Source organism: Scleropages formosus, chromosome 14 (assembly GCF_900964775.1).
Source record: "Scleropages formosus chromosome 14, fSclFor1.1, whole genome shotgun sequence".
NCBI classification, from domain to species: Eukaryota; Metazoa; Chordata; class Actinopteri; order Osteoglossiformes; family Osteoglossidae; genus Scleropages; species Scleropages formosus.
Genome location: NC_041819.1, coordinates 10,204,728 through 10,217,012, shown reverse-complemented (window position 1 = coordinate 10,217,012; position 12,285 = coordinate 10,204,728). Strand labels below are relative to the sequence as shown.

Here is a 12,285-nt window from a genome sequence, read left to right as displayed (position 1 = left end):
CAAAGGGACATTACTTTTTAATACTTTTAGGCCTTTTGTGTTATGGAAACAGATTTACATGTATATGCTTATTGTACATAAATAGTTTATTGTTACCTAAGCAAGGGATTTCACACTTCATGTGAAATGGTCTTCAGCCATCATGTCTGAGGTGTACAATGGTCTCTCCCACTCCTAGCTCTGTGAGTTTTAGGGTCGTGGAGGCCATAGAAAATGAGTGTGGAGGATGCAATTCAGTGTCTTTGACAATGCCTCCTTTAGGCTGGGTGGAATAGGTTTAAAGGAGAGGAGGAGTGGGGGTTGGAAAAAATGGAATAAGAATGGGCTTTGCTGTGCTTTCATTTCCAAAGGCTGGAGGTACTTTAATTGGAGGTGGGAGGGAAGCAGAAGGCAGTGTGATAGATGTAATAAGACTGTCTGCCCCCTATCCATGTCTATTCCCTCCTTTCCTCCCCCCAAAACCCTAGGTTGCCTCTTCACGTGATAGAAGTCTCTGGAAGATAAGGACTGGTTTGCCTGATCGAAAACTCTGGCCTGCAAATGTGTAAATAACAGTCTTTATCCAGCAGCCTAGCAAAGATTTGTAATACTATTTCCTGTTCTAAAGTGCGACATAAGACTGCATCTACCTCTTTTGTAATGACAAAAACTTTTTCTGTGCAAAATGACATTTGACACTGTTGTGTTGCACATCGCACTGTTAAAAGGCCAAGACACAAACTCTGGGAGGTATGGATTATATCAATTAAGACATCTTTTAAACTGGCTCAATTTTAGAAAATATAGCGTTTGTATGTCTGATCGGAAGAATTTACACCCACCTTAGATTTCAACTGGTTCAATGACGACTTAACAAATTTTGATGTTTGATTTACTGTCTTGGTTTTCCTCTTGACAGGAGAGCACAAGTAAGTGATGCTGAACTTCAAGAGATCTGCCTGGAATTGAAAAGGGAAACACACATCACACAAAGCATGGTAAAGCTTATTTTGTATCTCACACAATTAACTCTACATTTCTGTCTATGGAAGAGATCCACTAATCCTCAACACAAATCCTTGGACAGTAATATTTCTCAATAGTTCAGTGTCATTTTAGCAGCTAGGTGAGCCAAGCAAGTTTGATTAAAATATGTACTGCCTCTGATCTTTTGATTCAGTTTGTGAGTTTGTCTGAATTTGAGTGGATGACATGACAGAAAACATAAATTATCAGTTTCCTTATAAGAGTGTATTATATAACTGTTGTAGTGTGTTTCTGATCAAGATAGGGTCAGCAATATATTCAGAAGGTATGTAGGACAATGTGACTATTGGCAATAGTGAGTGTGTCGTCTGTGTATTTGCCTGATCATCACCCTAATGCAGAAATCTAGGTTTTTTTATATTTGTGGAGTTTGAATCATGTATAGGGAATGGTCAGTTTGGTATGTTTTTTGGTGCACCTTTTCTCCAAAATTTACATAAATGACCTCTAAGTCTTTATGAATAATGGAGTGTTTAAATTCCACCACAGTGGATTTTGGTGGGGTTACATCTTTTACAATATAAATTACATGACTCACGAGACCTCTTATTTTTCTAAGATATTTGATAATTGTTGCAGGTGGATGCGAGCACAACCTGCAGGATGAACCCGATGGCAACTTTGGGCATGGACCGGAGCAACATGATGAGGGAGAGCCTGCATGTTCATGGCGGTATTGTGTACCCTGGACTCAAAACCCAAGAGGCTTCAGCCATGCCCTTAGGCTATGTTCCTGACCTGCACTACAAGCATGACGTCTCACTTGAGAACAGAAAGGCCACTAATGGCTACATTGGGCTCTACAAGAGCCCTCCTCCAGGTCTTCAAAAGCCTCTTATGGTGCCAGGAGGGGATAGCTTGGGCCTTGACATTCGTGTAGGGCCAGCTGAAAAACAGACAGACTTAGGTCTAAATGGTGGGAGCAGTTACCTGCGTCTACCCTGGATGAGCCCTTACCCAGATACAGGAATGTATTCTTTTTTGGATTCGTCAAAGTATGCTGCCCTTAACATGTACAAGGCCTCCTTCATGTCTCAACCATCTCCCTACCTTCCCCAACATTTGGCCTATCAGTCTCTGTGTGCTGGAGCTGGGGCCAGTGCTGCAAGTGCTGATCGCTTGTTCTACATGCCCCCATACCCTCCAGCTCCTTTATCCTCTCCACTGGCACCTCCTATGCGGATCCCAGCAGCAACCGTTGCAACAACTCCACTTTCTCCACTGGTGCACTGTCAAGACAAAAGTATGCAGAGCATTGGACCCAGGGTTCACCATGAGCCATCTTCTTTTGGACAGCAGCTACACCAGCAGCAGCCTCCTCCACATCACCATTCGCATGACGACAGATTGCATAGTAGTAAGTCCAGTCGTATTTCCTCTAGCAAAGGATCTGGTAGTAGCAGCAGTGCTTGCAGCAGTAGTACCATTAGTAGCAGTTGTAGCAGCCTCTCAGTGGATTCCACTGCAACTCTCCTGATGCAGTCTTCTCGCACAGCTTCTCGGCAGACCCAACCCCTTGTCCCTCCTCCTCCACCTCTACTTATTGAAAATTCTTTGGACTTCCAGAAGCCACTGCCTCGAGGCACTTCCTCCTCATCATCATCCTCAACAGCCGTGTCTCACCCTTTCTATATGAGCAGTCTAGCCTTAGAGCATTCTTCTCCCGCTCGGGGTTCTAGTCATAAGTCCAAATCGAAGGATGGAAACACAGATCACCACAGAGGTAGTGGAGGTGAAAGAAAGTCAAGCAAAACGCCTCCAAAAACAACATCTGAAAAATGCATTCAGCAAGTTCCAACTAAAGATCCTGCAGATAAGCCTTTGGACTTGTCTTCTAAAATGGATTTTGGAACACCACCTAATGGATTTAACCATAGACTAGAGGCCCTCGTTAAACTAGGTCATTCTCCAACAACTCGCTATGGACTGCACCCCAGTCAAGAGCTGAAGGAAGCAGTCTCACCTCCATCTTCTGCAGTCAGTACTTCCTCCAAACCCCCTGAAAGACCTGAAATAATCAGCAACTTACGTTCTACTTGGGTGGTACCTAGTCATGGCTCTGCTTCAGTCCTTAATGTGGACTCTGGCCAGAATAAAGGCCCTTCTGTAATTAAAAATAAAAGCTTGGAACAGGTGATACCTCAGCAGCGTAGTTCCTCCTGTCCTAGGATTGGAGAGTCTAACAGCAGCCCTCCTACTAATCCCACTGCCACTGTAGTGACTTCCATTGGTCGCCCAGCTTCTGCTTCTCCTTCTCCCACCGTAAACGGTGAATGTCCAAAGTCGAGTCCTAACCTTACTGAAAAATCTCCAATGGCTGGCTATGTAAGCAGTCAGCCTGCAACAGGGAAGTCAGTGAAAGCCCCTAAAAGATCAGAATCCCAAGAAGTAACTTATAAACCACAACAGCCCCTCCTGGAGAATGGTCAAACTTCAAGCCACTTGTACTTGTCCCAGAATGAGACTTTTATGGCTCCAAGCTTACCGTATGGAAACCGATACTTACCATATCCCGGTCCTGATAGTATGCCCCTTCATCACTTACCGTTGCCAGGAAAAGTCCCGGTTTACCCTCATCCTGTTTTGTTAAATAGTAGTAGCCTCTATCCTGCACGCTTAACCCCAAAGCACAACCTCCCATATGGAATGGCTTCCAGTCATGGGGAATTCTTAACCTATCACAATTCACAGGAAATGGTGCACCCTTTGATGTCTCCCCACATAACTCTCGATACCAAATCCAGTGAACGGTTAGAAAGAAGGCCCAAGTCCCAGGACAAGCACAGGCACAATGAAGACACTGCATACATGACTTGCCACACTACAGAGGGTTTTGATACAACTCGTAGGCCTGAGAAAGAATCTGAAAACTTTGCATGCCAAACTTCTAAGCTGCAGACCAAGCCTCAGGCAACAGTGAAAGAGAAGATAGTTTGCGTTGACTTGATTCAGAATAACACAAATGGAGGAGGCTCTGAGAGACACAGTGACTTTCTTGCCAATAAAGGAGATCCCACCAGGCCTGCAAGCAGTAGAAATAGTGACAGTAGTGACAGAAAAGAGCAACAGTTCCTGTCTAACCAGGCTTCCTCACAGAGCCTAGCTGAGCCAGACAAACGGGCAGAGATCAGTGGCAAACTTAAGCTACAGGGGCAGGGCTGCCTGCCACTTTCTGTCTGCCAAGATCATGCTTCTCCTGTGAGCAGCCATGGTGTGGAAAGTCCTGCTGAGAAAAGCCCTCTCCTGGACCTGCCTGAGCACCAGACTCTGCGGTGTGCCAGGACATCTGGTGACAGGACCTCAGAGGAGAGTCGTAAATCTGAGAGACAAGGCACCGAGTTGTGCAATGAGCTGAATAAACATGGTCCAGAAGAAACAGAGTCCCATGAAGATGATGATGATAGCCATAGCTCCTCCAAGACCAGGAGGTCTAGCTTGGCCAAAAGAATTGCCAATTCTTCTGGTTATGTGGGAGATCGTTTCAAGTGCATCACAACCGAGCTGTATGCAGATTCCAGTAAACTCAGCCGGGAGCAGCGTGCTCTACAGGTGAGTTGTCAAAAGTCTGTATAGGAAAAAGGAAGCTGTATAAATCTGTTGCCAGTCATAATTTGTCTTACACATTAAATAAGTCCTGACAGCTCCTTCAGCAGAAAGAATAAAAAATGCATTTGGACCCAATCCGTATTGGCTGATGTGGCTTTGAGTTCAAATGCACAAACAGTGGGGATGTTGAAAACATTGAAAATCACACACTGAATGTGTAGAACATGTTTGCTAGCATTTCTGCCAGAACCTAATTTGTGATGGGCAGAACGAAAAAGAGACTTTGAGGCATTCCTTAAGTTCTATGATTGTCAGTGCATCTGCAAGAGTCTTCAACAGACCCTGCATTATCACCCCCCCCCCCCCCCCCCCCCCCCCCCACTTCCAGACTACCGAAGAGCAAAGATTATCCGCATGCTTATTGTGTGTGAGAGTGAGTGAAAGAAGTGTAGTTGTGTGCAGCCGGAGGTCACTGTCATCCTTCAGTGTCCCTGCCCTCTGCTCCCTCAGGACAAATGAAGAAGTCAGCTTGTGCTCTCTTGCTGAAATTTTGACCTTTTCTGTGAAAGAGAAATTTGTACACATTGGCCCAACCAGATAATGTATACCGTGTTTTTGTGTCAAGGCTTATTATTTGATCTGTACACTAGTGAAGTGGCCCACTTGTGGGTGATTTATAAATATTAATGTATTCTTCACAATGCATTGCTCATTTGAAGGACTCTATATTTTTTACTGTCATGTGTAAGCTATGTGATTATTTTAGAAAAAGAAGTGTCCCACTCTGATGCAAACACTTGGCACGTGTACCTTCCATGAGCCACAGGTGAAAGTTCTTGGGATTTTTCTTTTTCATTTCTGCTTGCAGACTTTGGATGTGCACCACAAAATAATTAAAGCTGAATTTCTGGATTAAACATCAACATATGAGGCTCTGCTTTCTGTAATAATAATTTTTTATAAAGTGTCATTTTTAATTTATTTATTAACCAAGAACAGCAGCACATGTTTGGATAGAACTAATGACATAGCAGTCTGTAATGAATTCACTTTCCTGTTGAAAAAATTAAAATCCATTCTAGATTTTTTTAAGACACTACAGCATCACATCTGGTTTATCGTATATATTAATTTTTACAGATTGTAAGTTATAAAAAAGGTCTGTGGTTTTATGCATATAATGATACAGATGTTATGTAATTAAAATTATTGAAATATATATTGAACACCTATTTTAATTGCTTAGATGGAAGGCTTATCACAAGAGGACACTAATATAAAGCAATCTGCTGCTTACTGGGAGGTCAGTTAATTTTGTCATACAAAATGTTTTTACTTAAATACTTTTTCAAAAGTTTATTACAATGTATTAGGTTTTCTTATACTGAATTCTCGTGTCTCAGAACTTCCAATTGTGTACACTGCAGAAGACAAATGTATGTTCTGAAAGTATACTGTATACCAAGGTGGAATTACTTTCCTGGTACAGCAGCTGTCTGTCATGTCTCAGAGATTTCTGTCATTGTGAGCCTTTGTAAAGCACAAAATTGTAGAAGAGAAGGAACGTAGGATGGGCTAAGAAAGATGAAGCAGGTATTGGAGGTTTTCATGGCTATTTCATGTATGTTTGTTTGTGTGTGCCTGCAGCGTGCAATGCTGCGCTTCTCTGAGCTGGAACTGAAAGAGAAGGAGGGAGGTGCCGCGGCAAGCCGTGAGTTGGCTGGAGGCCAGCACAGCCAGGCGGTCTGGGAAGGCAGCCAGCGGAGCACCCGGCCAGAGGGCACAGCCCTGTCCAACGACCCTGGGAAGGAGGGTAAGGAGTCAGCGTTCTGAACTCACTCCTAGCACAGCAGGGCAGTCGCTCCATAAGGAACAGATGCTAATGGCTGATGTCAGGCCCCTTGGTGTAGTAGCAGTTGCAGATGTGGAATAGAAACAGAGGGAAAGTAAAAGGTAAAATTAAAAATGTCCTCCTGCTGCAATAGTGAAACACAACCAAACAATTTTACATCAGTGAATGTTTTATTATTCAATTTGTTATCCAAAGTGTATTTTAACGACCACTGGAATTTTTACTTGTTTTAACAGCTGGATATTTGTTAAAGTAGTATAGGTTTAGCACCTTTCCCAAAGATACAATACCAGGCCCCCTTCTTGTATGTAAACTGCAATCCTTTGGTCACAGGTCCAGTTCCTAAAAGTAACACCTATTGCCAAGCAGGGACTGTGCAGCAGAAACTGGGGGTTTTGTCATGAAGTGTATCTACTAGTAAATCCAGTAGGGGTGAGGCCATAGTGCAATAATGGTGTAGTAGTAGGAGAAAGAAATTTTAAAAAAGCAGTTGTTCAGGTACAGTTTTGGTGTCTTATTGCATAAGTGAGTTTTTGGTACAGAGTGGTTTAATACCTATATTTTTGACATCATTTTTTTCTCATTAGAAAACTTTGCCCCATACATCTTTGAAATTTAATTCTCTCTTAAATATATTGCTACATGCAAAGATTTCAGATTTTGATTGAAGTAAAAACACATTTTTTATTATTTTAGTGTTTATGTTGTTGCCAGTCTTGATGTGGTCGTTGCCTAGTTTATTCTATGTAAAAAGAGGGCAATATGCTGTTCATCTTTTCTTGGTTTGACTTTGTCATTTACTGCATTTTTAGTTTTTGAAATATATTTGTTTTCATCTACAGTATTAGAAAACAATATACTAGAGCATCACATCTTGATTTTCAAAGCTAAATGTATCTAAGTGAATTTCTCGATTAGGCAACTAATCCAAATTTTAAATGAAACTTAGTGCCTCATTATTGTGCATTTTGTTGAATATATTGTGAAAGCGTCATTCATTACTGCACCACAGCCATTGGATGGAGCGTTTGTACCCAAACTTTGAGCCTTGGCTGATGAAAAGGGAAAATGGCAGAAAAACAAGCCTTAACAGTGAATGTAAAGCAAGGATGACCCCTCAGTGCCCAGTGTTTTTTTCTGCATGTCTGGTAATCATTGGACATTTTAAGTGAATAGTGAAGCTGCTCAGTTGCTATGGGCAAAGTGGACATTGTTGCTATAGTGATCCCCTACGGTAGAGAGTTGCCATAGCGCAAACATGGTGATAAATTATGGGATGCATGTGCCATGAGTCATATGATTGTTGTTCACAGATCAAGTGATTTAAGCCTGTGTCAGCGGCGTTCCACCACATCTGTGCCTCCCATGAGTGCCCGGGGCAGAGCAGGCAGCGAGCACATTCCTGTTCGGGCCAGCATAAGGCCAGCTCTGTACAGCCGCCAGTGTGGGCCCAGCTGCAGCAGGCGTGAGCAGAGGCCCCGGCCGGCAGGCTCGATCTAGTGTGCCGTTTTTGGCCGCATCGCTGCATTCTCAAGAAGCCTTTATACAGTCCTCATCTGCACGGCACACTCAAAATAAGGGGGAGGGGAAATTTCCAAGAGCGTACTTGTTTTGGAATGGGGCCGGAGCTGACGTTTAAAGTTTAATTAAAGAACTGAGCGACGAAAGAGCTTAGTTTGGTGAGCCCCAGTCACGCTGCATGTGGGACGGGTGTGGTGTAGGTCGGTTAATGTTTTTGTTTTAGCCTAAATTTTCCACTCTGCTTTGCTGTAATAGTCCAAAATTGCCTTCTTGAATCACTGAACGTCATTCATAGTAATTCATTACTCATTTATGCATTCAATGTTTTCATGTGAAGGGTGTTTTTGATTGCCCCCAGTGGTGGGGTCTCACAATGTGTCTGACTTAGCATTTTCATCTGTGCTGAGATCTAGACAACGTGTTTAATGGGTAATGTCTCTCTTTACTCATCCCCAGGTTTGAGACCTGTGAGTGAGAACAACAAGGTACCTGTTGTGCAGAGATGTGTCACACAGAATCAAAGTCAGCCCCTCCGGGAGAGGGAGCAGGGGTGGGCCAACAGAGAGGCGAGGGTCAGAGAGAGGACGAGGGAGGGGGGAGCTGTGGCCTCTGAGGAGCCGGCTGGCCGGCCCCTGACAGCAGAAGAGAAACCCCTGGAGAATGTGAGCCTCGGCACCATGCCCGGCAGGAAGCGCCCCCACCAAAGAGAGCAGGCCCAGGCCTACCAAGGAGAAGAGGAGGAGGAGGGAGCTGTCCTCAGAGAGAAGAGATCCAAGCAAGTCACGGGTAAGAGTCTCAGTGATGAAGACCATCTTGTCCTCCCATCCTCTGTCAGTGCTCACTTCACTGACAAGCATGGATACAATCCTTTAATGGCATGTTCTACTAGTATGAAGGAAAACACTGCTGCTTTTCTCCAAATCAACAGATTGGGCTCAGTGCTGCACCCCTTCATCTCTCACGGACAAGTTCATCTGCTTCTAAAGTATTTTGTCTGTATATTTTCTCCCTTTCCTTATTTCTTACATTGTTTGTTCTCTTTTTTCTGTATGCAGCATTTTGTGAGTCATCATATTTAATAAGTACATTTACATTTATTCATTTAGCAGATGCTTTTCTCCAAAGCGACATACATCTCAGAGAAAGTAATAAGTGAACACAAATGTGTACATGCCCACATCGGATGAGGAGAGTGGTAGCTTCTCATGAAGTTACCTCCTCATCAGTATTCTACCAGCTCTCCCATTGTGTTTTTGGGATTTTTTTATTTCTGCAATATGAAGGCAAATAACCACAAAATTGGAATTCTGGAGGAGACTTTGTCACACCACGGTTTTGTATCAGGCATATGTTTGGGAACATTGGTAAAAAAAAAAATTGCATTTATTCTGCTTCACTTGAGCCTCCTCTGCCAATTGCATGCTCTTGTGATTTTTTTTCCTTCCTCTTCAGAGATTTGAGAGGTTACATTTCCCTCGATTTTGGCTTGTTTACAATCCTGTTGGAAATGCTTTCCTGTGATTAGCATTTATTTTTTGGGTCGGAAGGGATGCATGTGATGGATCACTTTGTCCAACTGGAACATTTAGTTTTCAATTAATTTAACCCCAGCATTGCCCTCAGGCTGGCTTTTATCAGGCTGTTCCTTGTCTGAGAGAGTGCTGGAGCCAAGGTAATTAGCCGCTTTGTGTTCATTTTTGGCTTTGAAGCCACCGATGGGGCAGAGGAAAATCTGATGGTAGCACTGATGAAGCTGAGAATCTAAGAACCTTGTTTGGAGGCGTTAGTATTGGTGACTGAGGTTAAAGAGATGGAAACGACAACCTCTTTTTTGCCTCGCTATACTAGAAGATGGGAAAATAACCTTTTATGAGCTCAGGTTTTCCATTGTGTAAGATGTGTTTTCAAACTGTGCCGAGTGAAATTCAGTGTTGAGGGGAAGACACATGGCATCTGTTTGAGCTTAGTGCAGTCTGTGGTGTGTTGTTCATTAATTCAAGTTGTCTCTTCAGATGATTGGCCTTAGAGTGGTATTACCCACCCCTCAGAGCCTCTCTTGGAGGAGGTGAAAAACCTGAAAGTGTGTACTGAACTGAAGGGACTGTGGCTTTGCAAGCCACAGCACCTACAGCACCTCCAGGGGCTGTGTGAAGAGCAGGTATCTACAGAGAGGTCAAAGGTCAGCACAGACAAGCCCCTTACCCTCCAGTACCCCCAAACCTCAGCAGGATAGAACAGGTTAGCCCTCCCCGCAAGAGGTTGACAGAAAGGTCAGGGGCCCCTCATTTGAAGAAAAGCCTACCAAGGACAGGTCAGAGGTGAATAGGAGCTGGTGCAACAAGGCACTGTGTAACAGTGACACTGAACAAGGTACCCACACCAAGCTACAGCCACAGCTGAGACTGGCCACACTTGGGCTTTTTCAATCTCCTGATTCTACTGAAGGTAGTCCGAAGGGGTTGTGATTATGAGGATGTGGACCTGTCTGACCAGGCAACTGTTCCTTTACTGTTTAGTTACCTTTTGCAGAGCAATACCCCTTCCCTTGGGTAGAGATCTGCCTACTTGAACTTTAGAGCATGCGGATTTGTGCATATTGCTCTGTGTTCAGTAGTCAGTGTTCATACAATGTTGCCTTTTCTCAAAACACACTGAAAATCAGCACAGATAAGCCTTTGTCACTCAATACCAGAGCAGCGCACAGCAGCATGTTGGGTTCTGTGTTTAAGGACCTTTTCCATCACAGGGAAGAGTCCTATGACTAATAGTTTCCTTTGTTAGAGACAGTTTAGTTGCCTCTCTTTATGGTAGATGGCCTTCTAAATGGCCTCTGTACGGAGTGTCTCTTTGATTCATGCTCGCAAGGTCTACCTGTTCAGGAGCAGGAGCAGCATTGCTGAGCCCTGCCACTTCAGTCAAGGGGAGAATGTCATCTGTATAGCCGTGAGCTGCCTTGCTCTCCTTGGATTACAGTCTTGTGCATTCTCACGGTAATGTGCCAAGAATGTAAAACAAAGAGAAACTGAGAAAGTATGATTAATCTTGTGTTTTGAAGAAGACTCAGTGAATCATTTGAGCTGTAGGTGAAATATAAGAAAGTGAGGGGAAAGCAAGGGTGGCAAAAGGGAAACTCGCATCTTGTGTGACGTAGCTATTAAAGTGCAGTGTGGTTGTGTGTCTGATTTTGACTGCAAAGCCAGTGACTCCTTCCTTACACATAGAATGAGACCCCTGCCTACAAATTGTGAAACAGCTGACTGTAGCCTGTCTGCAGGGTCTTCCAGATCCCCTGGATACTGTGGTAGTATCGCCTCAGTTGTCTGTGACATGAGCTACCCAGTCCCGGTGGACCTCCTATTTTACTTTTTTCCCCCTCTGTGTTCTTTCTGTCATTGTATCAATGAAAAATCTGAAACTAACCCCTTGGATAAGAGCCTAAAGACTGCAGCAAGTCAAGTCTAAAATCATGTTCTAAAATCATAAAATCATCGGCAGAACCAAAATACACATGAAGCTTTGTATTATTATCTGTGGCTTGTGTTTAAGTATCTTGTTGATGTCTCTGAGGAGCCTCATTAATAGAATTTTATTAATAAAAAAGTCTTCTATAGCACTTGTTCGGTCTTTGGACACGATTATTCTGAATGCATAGGGGGTGTGGTGGCGCAGTGGGTTGGACCGGGTCCTGCTCTCCAGGGGGTCTGGGGTTCGAGTCCTGCTTGGGGTGCCTTGCGATAGACTGGCGTCCCGTCCTGGGTGTGTCCCCTCCCCCTCCGGCCTTACGCCCTGTGTTGCCGGGTAGGCTCCGGTTCCCCGTGACCCTGTATGGGACAAGCGGTTAGGAAAGTGTGTGTGTATTCTGAATGCTATAGATACTTTGAATACTTGACTGTAGAGAGTAGAGTAATTCTATGTAACATTCCAGCAGTGACTGTGGAATTTGGTCTCCCTGCTTGTTTGCCGTCTGTTATGAACGACAACTCGCTGTTGCCGCCACCGCAAGCGTTCTCTGTGGATTTGTTTTGAATTCTCCTCAAATACAGACGCGCACGCAAAGCGTAAGTCTGGGCTGATGTGGCAGCAATAAACAGACGATTTCTCAAGGCTCGTTTGGTAATCCAAGAGGCAGGGAAGTACCAGCGGCAGATTGCTGTGCCGTCGCATATCGTACTCGAAGCACAGAAACGGGCTTTTAACTGCTTTCCTTGGGGCTGCATACGGGAGGCCATTAATTAAGCCTTATTGGAGCGGTTTACGCAAGAACATGCTGTGCAGTGTTCAGGGTGCAGGGGAGGGGGGTTGATCTCAGTCTTATTGCTGGGGCTTACACAGTTAGGCGC

At 44.1% G+C, this 12,285-nt stretch overlaps 1 protein-coding gene across 5 annotated transcripts in view; it reads left to right on the top strand.

Moving 5' to 3' along the window:
- Nucleotides 1–12,285, top strand: part of LOC108920538 (BCL-6 corepressor-like) — a 41,964-nt gene that overhangs the window by 11,548 nt on the left and 18,131 nt on the right. For 2 of the 5 annotated variants that reach the window (XM_018729333.2, XM_018729335.2), the window contains exons 2-7: nt 899–977; nt 1,606–4,575; nt 5,339–5,398; nt 5,819–5,875; nt 6,220–6,385; nt 8,402–8,731. In XM_018729333.2, the coding sequence (XP_018584849.2) occupies nt 975–977; nt 1,606–4,575; nt 5,339–5,398; nt 5,819–5,875; nt 6,220–6,385; nt 8,402–8,731 (3,586 nt within the window). In that variant the 5' untranslated portion in view covers nt 899–974. Of the gene's footprint in view, nt 1–178; nt 978–1,605; nt 4,576–5,338; nt 5,399–5,818; nt 5,876–6,219; nt 6,386–8,401; nt 8,732–12,285 lie in introns of those variants that run through there. The other 3 variants (XM_018729334.2, XM_018729336.2, XM_018729337.2) reach the window with 3 other exon arrangements.